This window comes from Gopherus flavomarginatus, chromosome 1 (genome assembly GCF_025201925.1).
Source record: "Gopherus flavomarginatus isolate rGopFla2 chromosome 1, rGopFla2.mat.asm, whole genome shotgun sequence".
NCBI lineage: Eukaryota > Metazoa > Chordata > Testudines > Testudinidae > Gopherus > Gopherus flavomarginatus.
In genome coordinates, this window is record NC_066617.1 from 154265070 (window position 1) to 154292255 (window position 27186).

The window sequence follows — 27186 nt, forward strand, 5'->3', positions numbered from 1 at the left end:
CCTCTCTCAGACAAGAGAGACTGCACTGGTGCTTGTTGCTCACACAGAAGGAGCAGGGACAAGAGATAGTTCTTAAGCCCTGGAACTTTAGGCATAAGTCTTTGTCCACAGGGAGGGAAAAAGAAATGTTATACTAAAATACTAAACAACTATTTACAACATATTTGCAGGTTTGTTAAGACAAAAAGAAAAAAATCTGTGGACACAGAATTCTGATTCAGGCCATGCAGTGGTAAAAAGGAACTGGAGAGGCATCAGCCCACATCACTTCTTATATCCTTGGGTTTTGAGCACAAGGCGAACAACTGCACAGGCACGGACCAACGGACACAGCTTGTTAGAAATCTGATCGCAGGCATATGGTGCACATGCATTCGCACATGTGGAACACAGATAGGGATGGCACTCTAAGAAGAGCTGTATGCTCAGCAAGTTTAGGACAAGTGTACCATTTGCAATGGGATGCAAGACCCCAAAGATTGAGCCCCTGTAAATCTCAGCTCTGCCATTTCCTCATTTACATGGTCAAAAGGCTACATGGTTGGTTTAACACAGAAGACAGAAGAGAAAATAAAACCAGCTTTATTTCTTATTAAATAACTGAGGCACATCTGTGAGATATTTTGTCACAGAGCACGGCAAGCAGAAGCTCGGGAAATTGGAGTCACCTTGCTTGGTGTTTCATCCTCTGCCAATTCGGCACAGAGTTCTAAGAGGGAGGAAGCAGAGTGTCAGTCACTGAGAAGGCAGCACACCCATATACCCAGAGTACCAGAGGACATAAGAAAGGGGACCAAGGTTACTGGTAACCCAGAATAGAATCTACGGCCCTCTGCAGCAAGGGGGTGTGACCTCCTTCCCAAGTGGACAGCTGTGACTCCCCCCGGCAGCCAGAGCCAGGCCACCCATGCCCGCCTCACTGAAAGTAGAGGGGTGGGACAGGAACCCGAACTATAAAAGGCAGGCCCCTCCAGCTCTGTTGGAGAGGAGCTGCTGCAGAAGAAGGATATCTCTCATCCGTTGTTAGAGCTCAGACTCGACAGCAACCGCTGCAGCGCCAGAGATGTAGAGGAAATGCCAGAGCGGTGTTTGGCTGTATTGCTGACTGACAGTCGTCCAGTGTTGCGGCTAGATTTCCCTGCTGACCCAGTGGTGGACCACTCTGCCACTGTTAGGGCCCTGGGCTTGGATGCGGTGGAATTGGTGGGCCCGTGTCTCCCTACCCCAGCCACCTCACCCCTGGGGTGGCAGCCTCCCCACCCCAAAAGGCTTGCGTTTGTCAGCGGTCCACCCTGTTTAAGGGCCTGGGCCTATAGACTTTGCTGTTCCATCCTGTCTGAGGGCTTGGGCACAGGGACTCATTGTTGTGCCCTGACCCCAGGCCAGAACCTCCTGACTTTTCTGTCCTGCCCAAGGGCTTGGGATTCTGGACTTTACTGCTCTGCCCTGCCTACTGGCCAGAGCCTCCTAACTGTGTGCTGCCCCATGCTGCCTGAGGGCTGGGGCTTATAGACATTTCTACTCTACCCCACTGAGTGACAGAGACCCCTGAGGCCTTGTGGCAAAGGGGCATGGCCTCCCTCCCAGACGGAGAGCTGTGAATGCCTTACACCCCCAAGAGATGATGGGATCATTTGGGACTGGGAACCTAGGAGGAATATGCAAAGAATGCCTGAAAGGAACTTTATTACCATTATTATTATTATTAGAGCTGAGTGAATAATTGATTTTTCAGTTCGATGGCCTTAATGAAAAATTCATAAAAAATTCAGTTTGTTGTGAACTGAACAGAATTTTTTCTGTTTTTCTTGACTAAACAAACCAACCAAAAAAGGGCCAGGATGAAGAAAGTGTTGACATTTAAGTGAAATATTTTGGAAGTGTCAATTCAAAGTATGACAATATTTGACATTTTCGATTTTCCCTCCCAGCTGAAACTATTTGCCAAATTTGACCCAAATTCATAAATAGTTTCAGAGGTTCCAAAAAAAATAAATAAAAAAAAAAAAGCCAGCTCTCATTACAACATGGGCCTTAGCAGCGGCAGCAACAACCCGCAAGATCCCATTAAAGGGCAGTCCAGGCTTCTTCCCCCACACCCCATAGCCTTCTAACATGCACAGAGTCCTTACCATCCTCAGGGCTGTTCTCCTCATCGCTAGAGAAGGTGATGGCAGGTTTCCGAGATGAATGGCGCAGTGCGGCACCCCGGCAACGCCTGGACACACGGGGTTGAGGTGTGATGAAAGAAGAGTCTGCATCTCTGTTGGCTATGCTCATAGGGCGGCGGCAGGAGCCTGCAAGAGAAGCAGAGAGGTGAGGGGCCTTGTTTCCTGAAAGGGGTGAGAAACCCACAGCTGCTCTGCCTGGATTGCAGGACAGGAGGAACAAAGAGGCCAGGACTGTGAAGCCTTAGGAAGAACATACCAGCTACTTGTCTCTTCTTTCCTGGTTCTGGCAGGGGAGTGTTGCCTCCCTCCTGGCATAGAGGCTCCTTGGGAACCTCTGTGGAATCCATACCATGGTTGTGGCAGGCATGGAGTTTCTGCTCCATCTCTTCAATCAGAGCCTGATACAGTGAGACACAGAAGCTGATAAGTGGGGAGGGGGGGGGGAAGGGATTCTATGCTGCAGCCCAGATTCCACCTGCACCTCCCAGCAAGCCCAGCAAACCTACCATAGGAGTTCCTTACATTGCAAGCTTTGTGATCCTTCATCATGGCCTAGAAGCAGCTATATCTAGTCTTGCAGCTCATCATGGACAGTCACCTTGATTTTCGCTAGTACTAGTCTGGGATAGCTTGGAAGCAGAAGTACTCTTCCAATCTTGGAATTAGTTATCAGATTCTCACCTTGGTCTCCGGTCGGGTGACCGACCTGCGGAGTCTGCCCAGTGTAGCTAGGAAACAGTTATAGACAGCCAAGTCATGGAGTTTGTCAGCAAAACAATCAAAGTTATCTTGCATCTTGCGGAGGCCTCGTTCAGAGAGAGGAAGCAAAGTGAGACAATGAGAAAGGTCTCGATACTGACGCTCTGTTCTGCGGAAAACAAAGATTGTCTTCAGCTTCAGAGTGAAGGAGCATATACTAAGCAAGTTACTCTAGAACAGGTGCAATCTTATAAAAATCAGTTTAACTGAATGTCTAGGATTCACAGAATTTAAGGGCAGAAGGAACAATTAGATCATCTAGCCCAGTGGTCTTCAACCTGTGGTCTGCACACCCATAGGAGTCCATAGGTTTTGTCTCAGATTTCCAAAGAGGTCTGCTCCTCCATTTGAAATTTTTTTAAGAGTCTGCACATGAAAAAAGGTTGAAAACCACTGATTTATTTCGTCTGACTGGTATACCACAGCCTATTAAATTTCACCTAGTTATTCAGGTTGAGCCCAATAACATGTGTTTGACTAAAGGCATTGTCTTTATCTGAAGATATCAGGAAATGGAGAACAGAATGGTTACTTATCCTACGATAACTGTGGTTTGAGATGTTGTAGTCAATGTGGCTACCTCATGCACCTGAGCTCAGAATCTTTTCTAAGCAGCAGTGTCAGTCAGAGCTCTGTATGCATCCAAAGTGGGTAACTTCTTTCCTTGTGCAGAGTGTGATTTTGGGAAGAATACAGATAAGCTAATTGATTTCCACTTAAACCAAACTACTTTGGGAATTAATCTCATAGGAGGTCTGAGTACTTTCTTGTCCTTGTAAAACTAGGTATATATAGGAGATTAGATATGAGTGCCTGAGAGCACATTCACTTTTGACCAAGGTGATGGCCACCAAAAAGACCATAGTGTGGGTGATATGGTGGATGCAGCACTGAGCAGGGCTCAAAGATAAAGTTTTCATACGGTGCCCTAGGAGGATACTGAGGTCTCATGAATTTCAACAGAAGTTTGAATTTGTGGGCGATTCTTCCCCCCGACAATAATGTGGGTGTTATTTCAGCTTGATCCCCCTCTGATAATGCTATCCAATTCCATTACAATTTGAAATTGCGTTCAATAGCTTTGGCAGAAGCCACTCATCAGCTTTTCAACGTTTTAGACAGATAGAGAGACAAGATTAGAGAGGCAATAGTGACTGTGCCCCCCATAAGGCTTTATGGAATATGCTTATGATTGTATATGATTGTACTGGAATATGTTTTAGGCTACATATGCCATGTAACACGTCTACGTAAAGGTTATGATCTACTGAATGTATTCATCCTATTTGTATGTATTTATCATTTTTGTATTCGAAGTTATGAATATTGGCTGTGTACTGTCTTGATTTTAACTAGCCTAGCATTTGGTTAGCTTCTTGAGAAAAGTGAAAATTAAGTGCCAAATCAAAAACCACTTAAGCCAAAAATGAACTTGAAGATGCCAATCTACATCTGAGCCTTCCCAGGAATGTGGTTTGGCTGGTAAAAAAAGTCGTGCATGGACATGTGGCTTGCCCACGTGACTCCAAAACTCCATCCTGAAGCTGGACTTTGCATAGGAGAGTGGAGAGGGTCTCCAGCCTCAAGAGAAAATCTATTTAAGCCTGTGGGAGATGCCTCCATTTTGTCTTCAGCTAGCTAAAGGGATAGCCTCTCCACCCCCAAGGATACCTGAAAGAAACTGGAACAAAGGACAGTAACTACTGGGGATGTGAGTGATTGCTGGACCAAGACTAGAAAGAGAGACTAGTCTGTAAAAGGAAGCTTACTGGAATTCCTCTAAGGGTGAGGTTCTTGTCTGTAAAGTTTTCTTACGGTATTACGCTTAGATTTCCGTGTTTTATTTTATTATACTTGGTAATTCACTTTGTTCTGTCTGTCACTACTTGGAATCACTTAAATCCTACTTTCTGTATTTAATAAAATCACTTTTTACTTCTTAATTAACCCACCAGTTATGTATTAATACCTGGAGGAGGCAAACAGCTGTGCATCTCCATCAGTGTTATAGAGGGCGAACAATTTATGAGTTTACCTTGTATGAGCTTTATACAGGGTAAAACAGATTTATTTGGGGTTTGGACCCCATTGGGAGTTGGACATCTGAATGTTAAAGACAGGAACACTTCTGTAAGTTATTTTCAGTTAAAACTACAGCTGTTAGGGGACGTGGTTCAGAACCTGGGACTGGGTTTGGAGCAGGCTAGTGCGTCTGGCTCAAACCAGGCAGGGCACTGAAGTCCTAAACTGCCAGGGCAGTGAAAGCAGGGGCAGAAGTAATCTTGGCACATCATAGAAACCCCCTTGGGGCTGCCAACTGATTTAACCCATCACAGTAATATTTTAATTGGACCAACTTCACTTTTTTTGATAGTTGTTTTGGGTTTCCTTGATGATCTCCAGGTAGGTTTTCCAGATTTTTCCTCCTTCCAGGGAGTAGGAGCATTTGATTACATTTTTAAGGTGGTTCCTTCTAGAATACCTTAGAAAATTGTTGGGTTTTTCCCCCAGCTTCTCTGAATAAGAGTGGCAATTATCAAGCAGCAATGTTGAGATATCAATTTCACCTTTTGGAAAAGATTTCATTTTTCACCAAAAAACTTTCAGAGGATTCATGGAAATTAGTGTCCTCAATAGAAAAAGTCAGAATGCTGCAATACATGCACTTAGAGTGCCTTCTGATATTTCAGACATTGCTTCCAGACTGATTGCTTCCTCAATACCTCTCTATGGGTGTGCAAGGTTAAGATCTTCGTTGTTACCTATACAGACAGTCTAGAATACAAGATCTTCCTTTTGAAGGGGATGGTCTCTTCAGGTGTTAAACCTGATGAAGTTTTAGAAAAAATGGAAGACAGTCTTCCACTAGATCTTAGTCTGCTACAATCTTTTAGCAGGAAATCTGCTCCTATGTTCAGATACCATGGTCATTGCACCGCAACACTCTTGACAACAAAAATTACTACACGACCCCAGGAAGGGAGATTGAAGCATGAGCCCGCCCAAGCTCCACCACCCTGGGTGGGGTACAAAGTCAAAGCCCAAGGACTTCAGCCCCAGGCAGAGGGCCTGTAACCTGAGCCCCACAACCCAGGGCTGAAGCATCCAGGCTTTGGCTGCGACCCCAGGTGCTGGGGCTCAGGCTATGGCCCCAGAAAGTCTAAGCCAGCCCTGGAGACCCCATTAAAATGGGGCTGTGACGAAGTGGGACTGTTAATGTTTCCTCTGAATACTGTAGAGGTGCCTCAGTTTCCCCAATGTGTTTCTTAAGTTGTTAGGTGGTGGGATAAGCGAGTGTGATAGTTGCAGAGCAAAAAGGGCCAGTGCACATAAATGGCCGACACTGTCTCCTGGCAACTAATGGCCTGAGCCCTTCCCCCCTACAAGAAGATAGTGAAAGGTGTTGGAGAACAAAGGAATTAGGTGACCTCCTGGCCTGGGAAAGGGACAAAGCCCAGGGGAGGGGCTGGAGGGTGAGTCAGTTTGGAGCTAGCTGGGGACGAGGAGTGAAGTGCAGACGTGGGTGTCTGGCTCACTGCCCCCCAAAATGGACCCAGCTGAAGGGTCCTGTTCTCTGTACCTACAAGCTCTGTTTCAGACCGTGTTCCTGTCTTCTAATAAGCCTCTGTTTTACTGACTGGCTAAGAGTCACGTCTGACTGTGAAGTTGGGGTGCAGGACCCTTTGGCCTCCCCAGGACTCTGCCTGGGAGGACTCGCTGTGGGAAGCGCATGGAGGGGTGGAGGATGCTGAATGCTCCAAGGTCAGATCTAGGAAGGTGAAGCCGTGTGAGCTTCTTGCCCTGAAGACAGGGCTTTGCTCACAGAGGGGCGATTTCACCAGAGTCCTGACTGGCTTTGTAGGGAGCAATTCCAGAGCATCACCTGGAGACTCCGTGACAGGGGTCATGACCCACTTTGGAGTCCCGACCCACAGTTTGAGAACCACTGCCACAGGCAGTACTGTCCACCTTCTTCCTCCTCTGACCAAAAAAGACAAAATACTAGTAGCAGCAACAATCCTTTCCTCAATTTCAATAGAAGAAAAGAGCCTTCAATCCTCATATCAGAACAAACAAAACAAAACAGAACAAAAAACAAACAAGGTTCTTCAGCTAAGTCTTCATTGCCTAATATCAGACCACAAGTTTGACAAGAAAACTGAGGGCTGCAAAACAATCAGAGTTCTACCCATATTTTTGGAGACTGCTTGTCAGTTTTACAACGTATGGAAGATCACCACCTTGGACAGATGGGTATTGGACACAATAAGGATTTGAGCTGGATAGTTAAAACCTTGCCTTCCTCCACATTATCCCACTCAACTCCCTTTTCACAAGAGGGTACTAAGGACAGAAATACAGACTATTACAAGCAACAGCAATAGACAAAAAAGACAATTACCTTTTCCGTAACTGGTCTTCAAGCTGTGTTGCTCATGTCCATTCCACAATAGGTGTGCATGCTCGCCACGTGCACTGGTGCCAGAAGTTTTTCCTCTAGCAGTAGCTGTAGGGGAGCACCCCAGCAACTCCTGGATTAGCACCTCTGTGGTGGGGTATAAGGGACGCTGCACACTCCCCCCACCCTCAGTTTCTTTTTCCCAGAGAACTCCGACAGAGGGGAAGGAGGGAGAGATGTGGAATGGACATGAGCAACTCATCTTGAAGAACACCAGTTACGGAAAAGGTAACTGCCTTTTCTCTGAGTGATTGCTCATGTGCATTCCACAATAGGTGATTCCAAGCTATATCTGTTGGAGGTGGGTAGGAGTTCACAAATTCTCAGGACAGAGCACAGCCCTGCCAAACCTGACAGTCTCCCTAGTCTGGGAGACTATCGCATAATGTGAGGTGAACCTATGGACCAATGACTATGTGGCAGCCCTACAAATGTCCTGAATGGGGACATGGGCTAAAAAAAAAAAAACAGCTGATGAGGCTTGCGCCCTAGTCGAGTGTGCCCTCACAATCGGCAGCGGGGGGACTCCCGCCAGGTCATAACTGGTATGAATACACGAGGTGATCCAATTGGAGAGCCGCTGAGTGGAGATTGGCTGACCTCTCATGCTTTTGGCCAAGGCAATGAACAGCTGCGAGGACTTCCTGAAAGGATTTATATGTTCCAAGTAAAAGGCCAGAGCCTGTCTCACATCCAGCATGTGGAGGTGGCGCTCCTCACTGGACGCATGGGGTTTGGAACAGAGCACCAGCAGGAAGATGTCCCGACCCATGTTGTAGGTGGAGACCAGCTTGGGGAGGAAATAAGGATGCAGTTGGGAGCTGGATCTAATCCTTATGGAACACCTTGTACGGGGGTTTGGAGGTCAGGGCCCTGAGTTCTGAGACCCATCTAGCTGATATGATCACCACCAGGAAGGCTACCTTCCACGAGAGGTGCGACCAGGAGCATGTAGCTAGCAGTGCAAACGAGACACCCGTCAACGGGTGACCCATAAACTGGGCCAGCACCAAGTTCAGGTACCACTGCAGGACTGGGGGCCTAACATATGGGAAGAGACGATCCAATCCCTTAAGGAATTGGCCAGTCATAGCATGGGAGAATATTGTGTGTCCCTGCACTGGCAGGTGGAAGGCCGTCATGGCCGCCAAGTGCACCTTGGTGGACAAAGGCGCTAAGCCTTGGGCTTTAAGGTGAAGGAGGTAGTCTAAAATGGAGTTGGATCGGAGCAGCCACAGGCAAAACGCCCCAATCAGCTGCCCATCAGGAAAATCAAGACCACTTCGCCAGGCTCCTCTTAGCCTAACCATTGAGCAGCCAGCCGTGAGGTGGAGTGCTGCTAGGTCAGGGTGGAGGAAGCAGCCCTAGTCCTGGGAGAGCAGGTTTGGGTGGGATGGCAATGGCCACAGCGGGGTGACAGCCAGACACGTAAGAGTCCTGTACCAATGTTGCCCAGGCCATGCTGGGACAGTCAGGAGAACCTGAACCCTGTCCATTTTTATCTTCCCCAAAACCTTGCCGATCAATGGGATCTGGGGGAGGCATAGAGAAGCTGGCCCAACCACCATAGGAGGAAGGCATTGGAGATGGCATCTGCACCCCAGTCTTCTCTGGAGCAGAAGTGGGGACACCAGCGGTTCTGCTGTGTCACAAACAGGTCCATCTGAGGAGTGCCCCACTTTTGGAAAATCCTGTGCACCACCTCTGAGTGTAGTGACCACTCATGCTGGGAGGAGAAGTCTCAGCTCAAGTGATCCACACGCGAGTTCCAGGTGCCCTGTAAGTGGTGGGCTTCCAGGCAAATATCATGAGCTATACAGAAGTCTGACAGCCTGAGGGCTTCCTGGCAGAGGAGTGGGCACTGCCTTGCCTGTTGATGTAAAACATCAAAGATGTGTTGTCTGTGAGAAACCTGACCACTCTGCCCTCCAGGTGCAAGCAGAAGGCCACGCATGCCAGACAGACATACTGCCTTGAGCTCCTTGACATTTATATGCAGGGCAAGGCCCTGCATGGACCATAGACCTTGGGTCTGAACATTCCCCACATGGGCTCCCCATCTCAGGTCTGATGCGTCAGACACTAGCTCCACTGATGGGGGCCTGCCCCTGAACAGAATGATGTGCTGCATGTTCCTCAGGGAAGGAGCATCACTGTAAGGAGGCGATCACCGGTTCGGTCACAGTGAGGACTTTTTCCACCCTGTCGCTGGATTGGGAGAATACCAAGGTCACATGGCAAGCACGCACACCTTCTATGCAATACACATGAGCAATCACTCAAAGAAGTAGTTCCATTAAGTTTCAGAAACATGGGATTTTCCTCATTTTCTAATCCCAAAGGACAGATGTCTTCGACTGATTTTAGATCTCAGGAATCCAACAGATAGCATTCTGAATTAGAACTTTCAGCTAATTCTCATATCACTTATCCCCTCCCTTTCTACTTTGAATGGATTTGCTGCTGGAGGGGCCTCATCCTGAGTCTGGCGTGGCGAACCACATGTATGCATGCTGACATGTGACCCAGGAGCTCAAGGCATGCTCTGGCTGCGGTCACAAGGAACCTTGTGACTGTGTCAATGAGCTCCCTTAGGGTCTCAACCTGTCTGGTGGGAGGGTGGCCCTGGCCGATATCATGTCCAGGACTTGCCCCAATAAACTATGTGCTGCACCAGGACTAATGTGGACTTGGTGTCATTCACAAAAAGGCCCAGAGTGGTGCATGTGGACAGGAGCGTCACGTGATCCCACACCTGCGACCTGGAGCGGCTCTTAATCAGCCAGTCATTGAGATAGGGGAAGATCTGGAAGCCGTGATGTCTGAGGTAGACCACTACCACAGACTTTCACTTTGTGAATACACTGGGAGCGCTGGACAGGCCAAATGGAAGGATTGTAATTTGGTGGTGTTCCTGCCCAACCGTGAAACAGAGGAAATGTCGGTGCCCCTCGAATATATGAATGTGGAACTACACGTCCTGCAGATTGAAGGCAATATACCAGTCCCCGGCGTCCAGGGAGGGGATAATGGAGGCGGGAGAGACTATATGAAACTTGAGCTTTACCATGTACTGGTTCAGGCCTTGCAGGTCCAGGATGGGCCTGAGCCCCGCTTTGGCCTTCGGGATAAGGCAGTAGCGCGAGGATAAACCCTTGCGTCTGAAATTCCTCTGGTACCACTTCCACCGCTCCTAAGACAAGGAGCCGCTCCACCTCCTGCTTGAGCAGGGCCTCCTGAGGAGGGGTCGTCCAGGAGAGATGGGGAGTGGGAGGGTGGAGTAGAGGTAAACTGGAAGGTGGAGCCCCAGGAGACAGTGCTGAAGACCCATCGGTTCGAGGTCAGCCACGACCACTCTGGGAGAAAAAGCACACAATTGGTTGGAGAAGGGAAGTTTCATTGCAGGTGGATCCCTGATATGAACTAGTAAGTCGCCCCCGTGTGTCCCATCAAAACTGATGCTTTCCCGCCTGTTTGCCCTTGGAGGACCCAGGTTGGGGTGCAGACCGGCATTGCCTCTATGGGCATTTCTTATAGTCCCTTGACTTTTTATAAGGAAGCTCATAGCGTGGGTGGCCTGGGTGGGAGCTTGCTAAGGCTTAAAATTTGGTCCTGGCCAGAGCCAGGACATAGAGGCCAAGGGTCTTAAGCGTTGTGCAGGAATCTTTCAGAGCATGCAATTTCATGTCCGTCTGTTCTGTAAACAGAGCCTTGTCATCGAACAGAAGGTCCTATAAGAAGTTCTGTCTCTCGCTGGACACAACGCCCTCCTCATGGACACCGCAGGGGACATACACCTTGCAGCCATATCTGCAGCATCCAACACTGCCTGAAGGGCTGCCCTGGCAGCCCCTGTACCCTCCTCCAGAGCTTGGAACTGCTTTTTGTCATGTTCTTGGAGGGAATCTTCAAATTTGGGCAGAGAGCCCCACAAATTGAACTTGTAACTCCCCTGGAAGGCCTAGTGGTTTGCCACCCTTAACTAGAAACTCGAGGACTAATAAACCTTTCTCCCAAATAGATCCAGTCTCCTTGAGTCTTTATTCTTAGGAGTAGGGGCTGGTTGGCCATGCCTCTCCCTGTGGTTGACCGACAACCACCAGGGAATCTGTGGCAGGGTTGGTATATAGGTATTTATGCCCCTTGGCAGGTATGAAGTACTTCTGTTCCACCCTCTTAGAGATGGGGAGCAAGAAAGCTGGGGCTTGCCACAAGGCATTCAAAATCTTTACCACCTCTTCATGGAGTCGGAGGGCCACCCTACGTGGTGCCAAGGCTGAGAAAACGTTAAAGAGGGAGTCCGTGGGTACCTCCATCTCCTCAGCTTGAAGGTTAAGGCTTGATGCCACTCTTTTCAAAAAAGTTCCTGGGGGCCTTTAGAGTCCTCCTGCAAGACAGGCGGAGGAGGGGCCCTAATCACCTCATCAGGGAATGGAGGATGATGGTGGTGCGGTACTCTGCATACCCACCAGTGCCGCAGGACCCACCACTTGATCCCCCTCTGGGTGCAGAACTGGTGATGAATACCTCACTGACTCCTTACTGGGAGGCTGAGATACAGAGGCCGAAATAGGGAAGACAGTCTCTCCGAGGCTCCGGCCACCAAGCGAGCCACCACTGGGGGCCCAGTTGGTACCACAATGCTGGCCAAGGGGCCAGGTGCCACTGCACTTACTGTGGCACCGGCAAAGCTGGCTGTTCAGCCTGACCAGCCTGTCCCATCGACTAACGACTGCAAAAGGAGGCCGGGCTGGCATACAACCTGCCACTATCCTGGGACTAGGAGGAGCGGTGGCATCAAGAACGGTGCCAACCACAAGACTGTGATCCCAGCGTGGAGGAGCTCTACCACCTCCGGTAGCAGCTGCTCTGCGATAAGCTCAGATGGGCAGATCCGCGACGGCAAGGTGACGGCAATGACGCCTGGGACTGTAGGAGTGGTGCCGCAGCAGGGACCTTGAGCGAAACGAAGAACAGGAACAGCATCGATGCCCATACCCTGACAGGCTGCGGTAGCCTCTCGGAGATGAGGACTCCCGGTGCTGTCTGTCACAGTCTCGACGGGGCACGCTTGGAACCCCTGCCAGTCAGTACCCAGCCAGACAACCTGGTGGGGGTTGATGGGGACCAGCACGGACTGCGCACAGGGTGGTTGCTGAATGGCATCAGGAACATTCCCTAGACCATGAACCGTACTAACTAGGCAGCGACTGTTGGGATCCAAGCGGTGGCTTGCCTCTGGACCAGGGAGCCAACAGTGGCGGTGCCCCTAGTACTAGCAGAGGCTTAATATCCCGAGCCGCTTGCAGAGCCTCTGGTGTGGAGGGCACCCAGACATCTGTGGAAGTTGGCAGAGTGGGCCGCTCAATGGGTTGGAGGCCAGAGGCTGACGGTGGCCAAGAACTGTCCAATGTAGGTCTAGTCTCTTCCCTGGTCTTACTCCGGTGTCTCGGCAAATACCTCTTCTTAGCTTTCTTGGAGCAGTGCTGGCTGGTGGAAGGCACTGAAGGGTCGCCACGGTGCTTGCTGCTGACTTGGCCTTGACCTGACTCCATTGTGCCGCTCTGACTCAATCAAAATGGCTCGGAACCAAGTGTCCCATTCCTTCTTGGTCCGAGGCTTGAAGGATCCGCAAATCTTGCAGCGATTGCTGATAGGTTTCCCCTAGACAGCATAAACAGTCCGCGTGCAGATCACTTACGGGCATCAGCCGCTTGCAAGTGTCACACGACTTAAAGTCTGGGGCATGCCTCAACCCGGGCACACTAAACTAAGTCTAAACTAGACTACTTTAACTACAGGTACTACTAACTATGAACTAACAGAGATCAAGAGGGAAGCTGCAGCCAAGCTGGAGCAGAGCAGTTCTGACACACCTTCACTAGCAAGAAGGAACGGAGTGTGGGGGAGCGTGCAGCACCCCTTATACCGCACCATGGAGGCACCACTGCAGGGGTCGCTAGGGGCACACCCCTACAGGTACTGCTGGGGAAAAACTTCCGGAACAGGTGCACATCGCGAACACGCATACCTACTGTGGAATACACATGAGCAAATCACTCAAAGAAATGGTTCCATTACATTTCAGAAACATGGGATTTTCCTCATTTTCTAATCCCAAAGGACAGATGTCTTCGACTGATTTTAGATCTCAGGAATCCAAAAGATATCTGAAAGTTCTAATTCAGAATGCTAATTCTCATATCACTCATCTCCTCCCTTTCTACTTTGGATAGATTTGCTGCTCTTGATCTCAAGGATGCTTGCTCCCATATTTGTACAATACCATCTCAATGTAAATATCTTCATTTCACTTTTGGTCAGACGATTTTCAATACAAGCCTTTCCTGCTGTGCTCAGAATTTTTAACCAAATGCCGTTCTGCGGTAGCAACATATCTGAGCAGATTTTGTTTTCTTCCCATATTTAAAGGCTTCTTCTGAAGAAGGAAATGAGAAATACCATTCAGATCACTTGTTCCCTGTTCAAGAATTTGAGCCTTCTAATAAAGAAGAAGTCACCATCTCAGAGAATCTCCTTCCCTGGTGCAATCCCTGAGAAATGTTTATTAAGTTGAACTCCAGCATTCAGAGACTACTTCCAAAGCCCTCTCAAAGTGGGTCACAACCCCATTTCAATGGGGTGACTTTACTAGGCCTCAACATATGTGACTAAGAATGAGCCACTTCAAACACTGGAGATCAATGAATCCCAAACTCAGTATGGGTGGCGTGTTCAAAATATTCAAATATTGGAGTGATGATTCTCTCTAACATGGTGGCTGAGATCAGAGAATGTTCTCAAAGGAGGTTTTATCTGATGTAACTATTGCAGTAGGAGGATGTGTCCTCCAACTGACTTCGGAAACATTGCAGCAAATTTATTAATTCGAGGCCTTTGGAATCACCAAGAATCCCATTTGCACATAAATTGTTAAAACAACTGAGGGCCATCTGTCTAGCTCTCAAGTTGTTCCTCCTCTAAGTAAAGAATTTAGTTGTTCAAGCTGCCATGGACAATATGTCAGCAATGTATTATATGACAGAGCTCGTTTATCTTAACTTTGCAAGGAGGCGATAAAGCTATGGGACTGGTGTATTCTACATAGCATTTATTAGTGGGAGATCACAACAAGATTGTTGATTGACTGAGCAGAGATTCCATGCAGCTGCATGAGTGGTCACTGAAGGATTCAGTGAGTCATATTATTTTCAGCCTTTTGGGCTACTGAAATCTCAGTCTTTTTTATCACCTGATTAGATAACAAATGTCCTTGACTTTGTTCAAGTGTGGGTTCAGTCAGTCAGTTTTTAACTGAGTTGTTGTAGCAACTTTGTTGATCCCAGGATATTAGAAAGAAGGTGGATGAGGTATCATCTTTTATTGGACCAACTTCTAAAGACAAGACCTCACCACAGATTTTCTAAAGTAATTTCTGACTTTCCATGTTAATATATTAACCTACCAGTCTTCTTTCCTAGACCCCATACTTAAAAGTGAAACCAAATTGCATGCTTTTGATGTAATGAGAGTTTTATACTAGTTTCTGGACAGGATTAAGACTTCAGGGACTTTCCCAAATTGCTTATTTCCTATGCTGGACACTACAAAGGTCAAACTATTTCTGTCCAGTCGTTTTCTAGATGATTTAGACAGTGTATAGTGAAGAGTTACAAGATTTCTTCCCACTCTCCCCTTGCTGGTCTTTAGGGCTCACTCTACAAGTTCAGTCACTGCAGCATGTGCTCAGCACTTTCCTCTTATTGAAAATATGTGAAGTTGCTACTCGCGGTTCAATTCACACTTTCACTAAACACTATGCATTAAACATGGCAGACAGAGCTCTTTAGTTTGACAGAGGGGTACCCCAATCCTTGATTAATTAGGACTTGATATCCCTCCATCCATTCTTGAATGCCGAACTATCTCAAGGGTGGGAATATGCAGAGGACACTCAAAAGGTTACATACATGTAACCAGATTTCTTTGAGATGGACTCTGTCTTATCACACTCCCTAGTCCACCTCGGGAATGGAAGCTGTTCATGAATCTGAAGTGTTCAGAACTCTTAACCAATGTTTTGTTCTGTCAATGTTTAGTTGCAAACTTTTGAAAGATTACAGCTTTGAAATTTTACTACTATGCTACTTTTAACCATTTTAATTTAAATGAAACAAGCACAGAAAGTTTCCTTACTTTGTCTTTTTTTTTTTTTTTTTTTAAACTTTTCCTTTATTTCTTTAATACTTTACGTTTAATGCAGTACGGGACTGTATTTGTTTCCCTCCCAACCGCCCTTCCCTCACTGCTGCCTTATTGTGTATTTACAATTCCAAATGAGGTGTATGGTTGACTGGTCAGTTTGCAATTCTGGTGTTTGTAACTGAGGCTATACTGTAATACTATTAAAACTCTGCTGAAATGTTGAGCGGAAGAGTAGGAGAATCATGTTAGTTCTCTAATAGACACTGCTACCAGAAAGTGGCTACCAGAAAGAGGCACATCCCAAGATCTGACTACACAGAGTCCATCTCGAAGAACTCCTGTTACATATAGGTAACCTTAAATTTCTTTTTCAGGAGTCCTCTGCATATTCCCACAGCAGCAGGCTGCTGTGGACCTCTGGATCTCTTGGATCCATAGCTATAAACAAAAAAAAGTGTCCTAGTATTTCTACTTGCTAGATAGTGAGGATTTTATAATAAGTTTTAGAGCAGCTTAAAATATTTACTGGAAAGAATGACAGACCTAAAGATGAAGCACATGGTTTTAACAGACATGCATTGTGCTCTGCAGGCTTCTCAGTGTCACATGCACACATCAGGTGCCTTCAACGTCTACGTAAAGACATCTCCCTCTGCATTGTGTTATATGTAGTTTGTTCACTCCTTTGGCCCGCAAGGACAGACAATAGACTTAAGGCCCTCTCAATTAATAGAGGCCCTTCTCTGCCAAATTCTGGGATCGGAGACTTTGCGGGGATCCAAAGGGGAAAAAAAAAAAAGACAGGAGACTTGAGTTGGCTCAGAGTACTTCCATATTCCACTGTTGGGGATTCCTAAGCAACAGAACCACAAGTACGTACAGGGGCAAAAAGTCTAAGTAAAGAGAACTGAACACAGTCCTGCCAAACCTCACATCTCTGGAACTGGAATTAGTGCATAATACTTTGCAAGTGTGTGACCATGGCACTAAGGACACTGAAATAGAATGAGCCTCAGTAGACTGAGCCAACCCTTTTCCTGGGGTAGGTTTCCCAGCTAACTTGTAGCAGACCTTGATATGTTATGATAGCCAGTTGATGTTCTTTGAGTAGATATTCAACTAAATATTGTTTGATTCTGTCAACAGATGCTACATACAGCCTCAACAACACAAACTGGTCCAATAAAAGATATTACCTCACCCACTTCGTTTCTCTAACTTCTTAACCTGTTTAGTTCTGTCCAGATAAAATGAGAGCTCTACTTACATCTCACGTATGAAACCTCTGCTCCATTTTAGCAATATATGGTTTCTGAAAAGATACAGATAAAGAACAGGGAGAGCCCAAGGTGTCCAAAAATTCCATGGGTATCCAAAGTTCCAAGGTGAATGGTACAGTATGTGGCCTTGTAATAAAAGTTGTAGGAGTGAAGTCTTTCCATGGAGTGAGGAAACTGAGATAGTAGTACATTGTGATCCAGCAGGCAACAGCTGGTCACTGACCTCAGAATCAGAGCATGATGTGGAGTAGTCCTCCAGAAAGGGAGGTGCTCTTCCAGTAGATGAAGAAAATACTTGACTATTTGGTACTAGTGCGCTGCCACTAAATAAAGTTGATCTTGAAGGTATGAGCAGTGAAAACTGTACTAAGGACATGGAGCTCTCTCTACTGGCTAGGTATGCTTCCCGTGTCAACAGAGCTGGAAAGGCTGCTGGTACCAGGGGGTTTGAAGCATAGACAGTGAATAGTATGATATTACAAGTAGAAGATACTGATGCCATAGAAGACATTGCTAAAACAGACTGCTGTAGTAACACAGTCTATGAAAGTTGTCAATACAGCTAGTGGCTGTCTGGATGAGCTCAGTACCAATGAAGTCAATATCACTGAGAGATTGTGCTGGCAGAGACCTGGGGTAAGTCTTCTCCAACAGGGCCACGACCGGAATCAATACTGATGCTCAGGGACCTCTTGCAAAATTTTGATGCACCCTTAATGTCAGATGGAATTTTTACAAGCCTGAACAGCAGGACTGGAGATGGTGATCTGCGCCGCTTGTCCATGTGATGTTTAAGCTCCCATATGAGGTGTGACCTAAGGCTTGTCATGCAAGCTTGACAATAAGGACAATGAAGCTGCAGGAACTGACCTTGAGGCTCCTCGATCTTTAGAAGCATCCAATGCTGAGAAGCCAGGATCAGAGTCAGTATGAATGGACTATTCAATTAGAGTTGCCATGAGGCAGGACTCCTTAGCCCACTGTGTTCTTTTTGAAAATGATCAACAGGTTGCAACACGATCGGGGATGTGATCCTCCTCTACGTAAAAGCAGCACCAGGTGTGCCCATCTTTTAACATGATGGGAAACATTAAAAAAAAGTTTTGATTTGTGATTTGTCATTATTACAGGAGAAGCAAAAAACAAAACCCAAAAAACAAAAGTTATTTTCTTCCTAGTTTGGATAATTAACAGAAATACTAACACTACATTAAACTGCACTGCTAACTATCAACAACCACTTTAAAATATTTTACAAATAATGCACAATGAGGAATAAGAGTGAGAATACGCTGACTCTTAGCAATGGGCAGTGAGAAGGAACTGGGGCAGCTCTGCCCTTTGTGATGTCCCCCCACCAACACTGGAATATGTTTACAGACTATCACGTGAAGAACCACTGTGGCCAGAGTTGGGGTTAATGTGTCCGTTTGGTCAAGATGAAGACTCCTTTGACGGAGGACGATGGTCAAGTGTCTCCAGAACACTCTCTTCATGCTCACAAAGATCTTCCAGTAGCATCAGGCCTGACCACTGATGCTACTGGCAACAGAGACCAATTACTTTTTCCTCAACATTTACAATGTGGATCTGTTTCTACACACATGGAATGGTGGACCCTAGTAATCTTAGCAAGGCCAAGATAGCGAGTTAGAAGGTTACTGACCAGGTTGCAGTTTGCCAGTTGTGCAGATGCTTGGTATAGGGCGCTTCCAGAATTTGAGAGTCCCACTCTTGACCTGAGAGGAGAGAGATCCCTACTTGATGCAAGAAGAGCTGAAGCTAGGAGATGGTGATTAGGGACACACCTCCTGGAACAGTCATGCTGAATGCAGAGATCATGTCAAGGATCCTGATGCTGGCTCTGGATTTTGATGTTTTTAATGTTCTCTTCTTCCCACTCAAACCTTGGTACCTGTTTGCCAGGGTACTGCTAGATGGCTCCTGCCTCCTCAAGATTAGGCACAACTTTCACAGACTGCTCAAGTAAATGTAATTAGAGCCTTACATCTCTGGATTTTTAGGTGTAGGAGGCAGATCAAACAACATGTACTGGGGATATGTCCTTTCCCAAGGCAGAATAATGTGCATAGCAGACGCCTTTTCAAGGGCATAAGACCATTCATTGCATGGTGGACAGGATTTAAATCTTGACAGTCTGGAATCTGCTATGACCTTCTGCAGTCAGGCGCTGCTGAAGTCATGTACCCTCTCCACTAATGACAGAGTGATAAGAGCAAACAGCTTTATAAATCTCAGTCCTTAATTTTTTGTTTTAAAAGGAGGTGGAGAAAGGAAGATCCCAACCTAGAGCAGGGTCTGCAGAACTATCATGTCATATGGGCAGCACAATGGGAGACTGACACCATTCCCATGGGAGCAGGCTCATGCTTTAGTAGTCAGAGAACTCGCACTATACTCCTTGTCCTGGAAAGTTAGAGTGCAACCCACCTGGCAGTCCGGAATCGCTGGCACAGCTTCTCCACCAGGCTCTCTGTCTGCTTGTCCTTTGTGATATAAGAGAAAAGCTGTCTGCAGGGAGGGGAAAAAAAATTAGGAGGAGGAGCACAAAGAATTCCCACTTCTCCACACAGAGCCGCAAAATGGGGTCTTGGGATATTGCCGAGCTGAGTGAAAGAGGAAAAGAAGTTGCAAGCACAGCTCAGTACTAATCATATTTTCCTAGGCAGCAGTACTGTGAATTTGGGTAACTGTTAGAGCTTCCATTGCAATATGAATTCAGACAAAACGAAGTTATAATTAAGATTGTGGCCCATAACACTGGTCTGTGTTCCCTGTACCTCTTCTGAGTGAATTTAAGAACTCCAACCGTAAGTGCAGAGTTAAGGATATATGGCAAAAACCTGCAAACAGACTCCATTTTATGGCAATTCCTGCAGCACTGCATCCCATATATTGCAAGAGCATAACATTAAAAAAAAAACACCAATTAAAAAGAAAGCACCAAATTTAAAGGGAAAGCTTTCCAAAGAAGATTAACTCTAACACCATTGGGGCACCAGCAACTCATTGTTCTTTTGATTGTGGGGAATATTTGCTTTCTGATCTGTGAAAATGACAGGAAGGTAATTTGAAGAAATTCCCAAATGAATATGGCCAAATGAATATGGCAGCTGGAAGCAAAGCATCAGATCATCATGGCTAAATTAATCTGTTAGCCAGTAGCAGTTACTCTCCAGATCAGTATTGCATCGCAGACCATACAGAGATCCAGCTGGAGCACATGAAGAGGAGCCCTCATTAGGAGTTGTGATGGACACATGGAAAGAGGCAGGTAATGTTGAGGAGCAAGGTGTCGAGAGTTTCATTGTTCTTCTGAGGAAAGTATTACCTTCAACTCTGCTATTCTCGGTTTTCCAAAGTTTACTATCTTTTATTGTAACCAATGTGATACCGGGGAATCAATTTAACCTTACTGTAAATTAGTCTTTACATAAAAGAGTGTGATTGGGTGGTCTTGGCCCAGAGACCCCCTGCTGGAGGCTTCAGGGTACTGCCACACCTGTCCCAGGAAAGGTGCAGTAGAGGAGTCCTCCACGCAGCCCACCCTGGCTGCAAATGAAGCAGCCAATTAGGGCCAAATAAAGAGGAGCTACAGAGCCAGAGACATTCAGTTCCTTGCTGGAGCCAGAGGAATGGAGTTGGTGCTCCTGGCTGGCCAAAGGGAATTGCAGCACTGCAGACAGCTCAGAAAAATAGCTCCTGGCTGCCTGCTGGGCCCGAACATAAAAGAGCCCTGAGATAAGGGTGAAGCTTTAGTGAAGACTGGGGCCACAGAGAAGTGGCACAGGGAACTGAAAACAGTTTTGTAAAAGGGACATAGTAGTGCGTGGCTGCTATTCCCTGGACCCAGAGTAGTAGGCAGGCTTCAGCCCTCCCCCCACATAAGTAGAGCTCTACCAATGGTCCATTTTGGTCAATTTCAGAGTCATGGGAGTTTAAAAAGTTCATGATTTCAGCCTATTTAAATCTGAAATTTCATGGTGTTGTTATTGTGGGGGTCCTGACAAAAAAAGGAGTTGTAGGGGGTTGCATGGTCATTGAAGGAGATTGCAGTACTGCTACCCTTACTTCTATGCTGCTGATGCTGGCTTCAGAACTGGGCAGCTGAAGAGCAGCAGCTGCTAGCCAGGAACCCAGCTCTGAAGGCAGAGCCACCATCAGCAGCAGCACAGAAGGAAGGAATGCAGGTATTGCCACCCTTATTCTGTAGAGCTGGGCCCTCAGTCAGCAGCTACAACTCTCCAGCTGCCCAGCTCTGAACGCAACAGTGCAAAAGTCGGGGTAGCATGGTACGGTATTGCCACCCTTACTTCTGCGCTGGTGGGGCACTGTCTTCAGGGCTGGGCTCCCGGTCAGAAGCTGCAGCTCTCCAGCCGCCCAGCTCCAAAGGCAGTGCAGAAGTAAAGGGGGCAATACTGCAACACCTCCCCCTTCCCCAATAACCTTTTGATCCCCCAGCAACTCCCTTTTGGGTCAGAACCCCGAATTTCAGAAACGCTGTCTCCCCCATGGAATCTGTATAAAAGCATGCAGAAGACCAGATTTCACAGTCAGTGACGTGTTTTTCATGGACATGAATTTAGTAGGGCCCTACCCATAAGCCACAGGGGAAGTGGCCTACAATTGGACAGCAATAAACCCCCGGAAAGGAAACTGAACTGTTAAGAGGCCTAGCTGGCGATCAGGGGCCAGAACAGACCAAGAGGGCAAAACCATTGCCTCCAGGGAGGACGCCCTGGGGATACAGCCCAATACCAGGGCCGGGACTGTTTAAAGACCACAGATGCACCTGACCAGAAGGGCTGCTAGCAAGATGTGAGTGCCATACTGTTACACAGGATCTGCACCTCTCCCCAGAGCTTAGAGCAGAGCAACACAGAACAAACTTCTCACTGTGGTACAAAGGCAGCAAGACTAGGACTGACACACATCAAGGGAATAATTTGGGTGCCACCAATTGATCAGCTGTCTGATCTTGTGAGCACAGGATCTCCTCCCCAGCCCCAGCACAGGTGTGGTGTGTGTGGTGGGTCAGCTGGGAGTAGGGAACAGAGGGGCTGCGTCGGGGAGAAAGAACAGTCTGGGAGCAACTGAACAAAGCTCTTTGGGGTCCTGCCTGATTCACTCAACCCATTGTCCACTTCAGCTGCTACAGACCTGCTAGTTGCCACTCATTTCACATTTACTTTTGATGTCATGCACTCCCTTACACATACGTGAAGGGAGAGAAAGACATAGGAGCAGGATGCCGATGGCTGCTCCTTACCCCACTGCCAGCCTTAGACAGTTGTATTCTCCTCCCTTCCCATCAAAAAGGTGGGAAGAAAGAGGGGAGCAGCCACTCCACAGCTCAGCTCTGGTAAGCCCAGACCACAGGGAGAGAAACTTCTGAATCAGTAATCCCCTGACCCTTCAAAGTTGGCTGCTACCAAAGATGCAACTATGCCCATCCCAGCCTCCCCATCCACTGCTACAGCCACCCTAGATATATCCCTGCCTCCTCCCTAACTCTCCAGTCCTGTTCCCTCCATAACTGCAGTCACCTTGCGCACGAGCCTTTGGCTAGAGGTGGAGGCAAAAGAGGTGTCTTGTTTCTAAGTGACTGCCTTCTCTGGGATGAGTTTGTATTTTGAGCTCTCAGCAAGTACTAATATTAGAAGTATCTGGACCTTTTTTAAATACACAGAAATGGTAGCATCACCTACAGTGAAGGTTGCCCAAAGCTTCCAGTTAAAAAGAACTTGTTTTCAGTCACTTATTTGCCAAGCTGAAGTTTTCCATGATGGCTGCCTGTCACAGGTAGTTTTGTTGAAATTTTTCCAGCAAAATGTATTTCTCCATGTTTAAAAAAAAACAAACAAAAAAAACCAAACCCAAACCAAAAACACTTACAACTGCATGAGAGCACTCCAGCAAAGATGATTCCCCTTTAGTGGCTGCTTCATCTAGAAAATGACAACCTAATATAAAAAGAAAAGAAGTACTTGTGGCACCTTAGAGACTAACAAATTTATTTGAGCATAAGCTTTCGTGGGCTACAGACCCACTTCATCGGATGCATGTAATGGAAAATACAGTAGGAAGATATATACATGTACAGAGAACATGAAACAATGGATGTTACCATACACACTATAAGTAGAGTGATTAGTTAAGTTGAGCTATTATCAGCAGGAGAGAAAAATAATTGTTTGTAGTGGTAATGAAAATGGCTCATTTCCAGCAATTGACATCTGTAAGGAACTGGCAGGGGGAGGGGGAGAAATTAGCATGGGGAAAAATAGTTTTACTTTGTGCAATGGCCCATCCACTCCCAGTCTTTATTCAAGCCTAGTTTGATGGTGTCCAATTTGCAAATTAAATTCCAATTCAACAGTCTCTCGTTGGAGTCTGTTTTTGAAGTTTTTTTGTTGTAATACTGTGACTTAGGTCTGTAATCGAGTGACCAGGGAGATCGAAGTGTTCTCCAACTGGTTTTTGAATGTTATAATTCTTGACGTCCAATTTGTGTCCATTTATTATTTTGCGTAGAGACTGCGGACAGGCTTGAATAAAGACTGGGAGTGGATGGGCCATTACACAAAGTAAAATTATTTCCCCATGCTAATTCTCCCCCTCAGTTCCTTACATCCCCTCGTCAATTGCTGGAAGTGGGCCATTTTCATTACCGCTACACTATATTATATCTCTTCCTACTGTATTTTCCACTACATGCATCCGATGAAGTGGGCTGTAGCCCACGAAAGCTTATGCTCAAATAAATTTGTTAGTCTCTAAGGTGCCACAAGTAATCCTGTTCTTTTTGCGGATACAGACTAACACGGCTGCTACTCTGAAACCTAATACAGTTGTCAGTTACTCCATTAGCTCAAGTGATTGAGGTCTGTACAGTGGATCTAAAGCTTCCAGCACTGCTTGTGACCCATGTAGGTATCAATATATCGTATGATGAAATGTGTCTCCAATTTGCTTTTTTAAAAGCCTATAAGATATCAAAAAACAACATTAAAGAAAATTAAAGTTACAAAGTCAAGCACTCAAAAGTTAGGAAATGCCACATTGAAGGTTTATCTGGGCCCCTTGTGCATATGCATGATACAGTCTTTTAATTAAACGTACATATACTATGCTATAATTACATTATTAGATGGTTCTATCCACAGGACCCCGCCTCATTCAATGCACTGGATGGACAGTGACCGGAGAATGAATAATGGATGGGTGATGAATGAGACTTGGCTGTAGAACTCCTTCCTTTCACAGGGCAGGCAGTTCCTTTTTTTTCAGATGCCTAATTTGAGATCCTGGGGTCTGATCTGCAGCACTGCTGAGCATTCACAACCACAAATGAAGTCAATGGGAAAATTGGATTCGCTTAACATCATTTCACTTAATGTAAATGGGGCGGGGGGTGGGGGGAAAGAGAGGTTAGGTTCCAGGGAAATTTTTTTCACCAGACAAGAGACTATTTTATCTTATATTATACATATACACATACAGTATAGATTTTAAACAATTTAATACTGTACACAGCAATGATGATTGTGAAGCTTAGCTGAGGTGCTGGAATCAGAGGGTGGAATATTTCCCAGGGAATGCCATAGTGCTGAATGATGAACTAGCACTCAGCTGAGCCCTCAAGGGTTAACACATTGTTAATGAAACCTCACATTCTACAAGGCAGCACAAATGGAAGGAGGGGAGACAGTATGGCAGACAGAGCGAGAGGGAGAGAGAGAGAGAGAGAGCGCGCGCGCACAGCACATTGCCTCTTCAAGTACACTGCCTTTAAGTAGATCAGCAACTTGAGACAGCAACTGCTGCCAGCAAGCTCCTTTTGTCCTGAGCCCTGTTGTGTGTCCTCCCCCCGCCTCCCCATGCTCTGTGGAGATGGGGTACAGGAGCAGGGGGACACCCTGTCATTAGCACCCCTCTTTTCCCCCCTTCTCACTGCATAGCAAGCAGGAGGCTCCCAGGAGCAGCCCCAAGGCAGAGGGCAGGTGCAGCACATGGCAGTGGGGGGAGGCACAGTTGTACTGCCCAGAAATTGATAGCCTGCTGGGCAGCCAGTCCACCCTGGTTCCAAGCCCCCACCAGCTAGCTCCAATAGGCTGCTCTTTCTGCAAGCAGTGGACAAAGCAGGTGGCTGCCAAATGTTATAAGGGAGCATTGCACAACTTTAAACGAGCATGTTCTCTAATTGATCAGCAACATAACAACGAAACGACGTGAACTGGGATGAAGATAAGTGAGGAGTTACTGTATAATGCTATATATTCTGAAAAGAATCAGGTCATAAACACCTCAAAAGCAGGCCGACAAAATTGGGACATTTGACCTCACTCTATGCATGTGTTTCTCATTTTCAAAACAGAAGTAATAATACCACCTCACATCAGAGGGGTTTTGTGAAGCTCATTCAGTGAGCACTATCCATCCTGCATATTGATGGAAGCAGGGGGAATGGGGCAGGGGGAGATAAATAAATAAATAGTATGACTAATTAAAAAAAGACCACCATAATACTTAAACGCAAGGGGGCCAAATTAACATTGCACAGGGAACCTTAATTCTAGCACTTCTTAACTTCTGCAGGCTTGACTTTGTAACCTTAACATTCTTAACATCTGTATACCTTCCTCACCACACCAGCCGAGAAAGCTTAGGACTTCTGCCAGGCCCTAATGATCTTTCCTAAGCTTAGTGGCAGAAGACAATTTATAGCATAGTTCCCAATGGAGAGTTTATAGATTCTGATATTTCACTTTTCACAACTAGATCATTGCAGTTAAGCAGATTGTCTCTTTCCTGTCTTTTGTTTTTTCACATGAAGTGGCAAAAAAGTCACATTTTGGGAACAGTGGAAAACATCCATTTTTAGGGTGCTGTAACAACTTGCATTTTTGCAGGGGTTGAGGTTAAGAGAACTAGACCCATCAGTTACTAGGAGAGCCCCCAGTCATCTAAAAATACTCACCAGCAAAGAACTATTACAGATAAAATAATTTCATTCTACTTTCCTAATGCCAGAAAGTATGTTGCCTTCAAACTATAGTTAATTCTTATTCAGAACATGAGGATAGATTTCCCCTTTAAAAAAACTTGAACACTGATTTTGCTTTCATCCCAGATGTTCCTTTTGTTTCCAGGATGGGGCATATTTGTGGCCCTTATTAGTCAAAGAATGGAGAAATTTATGTAAGATTATCACAGAAAATCTTCAAGCAAAGGCTTCCTTGCGTTAAAAATAATTCTTAAAAAAGCGAGAGCTAGAATGATGCCCCTCTAGGACTCAAATGGTCAATATTATTCATCTATAAATAGATGACTTTGGATACCTTACTGCACTTTCCAGTGTCCACTGTGTGTGAAGCCCTCCATCCACAACATGCGGGAACTCCCCAAAAAACAAATACAGCTCTGGGACATGATTGGGATTCAGTAACCATATAAGTCAAATACCAACTGAAAAAAATTTAGAATTTTCCTCAAAAATGCTCTGCAGTACTTAAGTCTGCTTAAGTCTGCCTGCTGCTGAGGACCCATCATATCTGGCCATGGCACTCTTATAGAAGAAATCAGGACTCAAACCATCCTCAAACCACTTTCACACAAAGGGACAGCTTCCTGCAGAAACTCTACAACATTAACAACCTTCCTCAGAACTCAATCCTTGCCACTATAGATATCATCTTCCTCTACACCAGGTGATTCTTAAACTTTTGTACTAGTGACCCCTTTCACATAGCAAGCCTCTGAGTGCAACACTCCCTCCTCCCCTCCCCCCCCGCCACCATTTAATTTAAACACCATTATAAATGCTGGAGGCAAAGCGGGGTTTGGGGGGTAGAGGTCATGAGCTCATGACTCCCCACATAAACCTCATGACCCCCAGTTTGAGAAAAGACGGTTACTCACCTTTGTAACTGTTGTTCTTCGAGATGTGTTGCTCACATCCATTCCAGTTAGGTGTGCGCGCCGCGCGTGCACGTTCGTCGGAAACTTTTTACCCTAGCAACTCCAGTGGGCCGGCAGGTCGCCCCCTGGAGTGGCGCCGCCATGGCGCTCAATATATATCCCTGCCGGCCCACCCGCTCCTCAGTTCCTTCTTGCCAGCTACTCCGACAGTGGGGAAGGAGGGCGGGTGTGGAATGGATGTGAGCAACACATCTCGAAGAACAACAGTTACAAAGGTGAGTAACCGTCTTTTCTTCTTCGAGTGATTGCTCACATCCATTCCAGTTAGGTGAATCCCAAGCCATACCTAGGCGGTGGGGTCGGAGTGAGA

The 27186-nt window shown here is 46.4% G+C and overlaps 1 protein-coding gene across 3 annotated transcripts in view; it reads right to left on the bottom strand.

Annotated features, from left to right (window-relative positions):
* Positions 1–566: 566 nt before the first annotated feature.
* NCAPD2 (non-SMC condensin I complex subunit D2) overlaps positions 567–27186 on the bottom strand; it is a 76061-nt gene continuing 49441 nt past the window's right edge. The window contains exons 27-31 of one of the 3 annotated variants that reach the window (XM_050937049.1): positions 19326–19406; positions 2853–3039; positions 2428–2569; positions 2133–2297; positions 567–709 (exon numbers count right to left, since the gene is read on the bottom strand). In XM_050937049.1, coding sequence (XP_050793006.1) covers positions 627–709; positions 2133–2297; positions 2428–2569; positions 2853–3039; positions 19326–19406 — 658 coding nt within the window. In that variant the 3' untranslated portion in view covers positions 567–626. Of the gene's footprint in view, positions 710–2132; positions 2298–2427; positions 2570–2852; positions 3040–10456; positions 10746–19325; positions 19407–27186 lie in introns of those variants that run through there. The other 2 variants (XR_007772185.1, XM_050937050.1) reach the window with 2 other exon arrangements.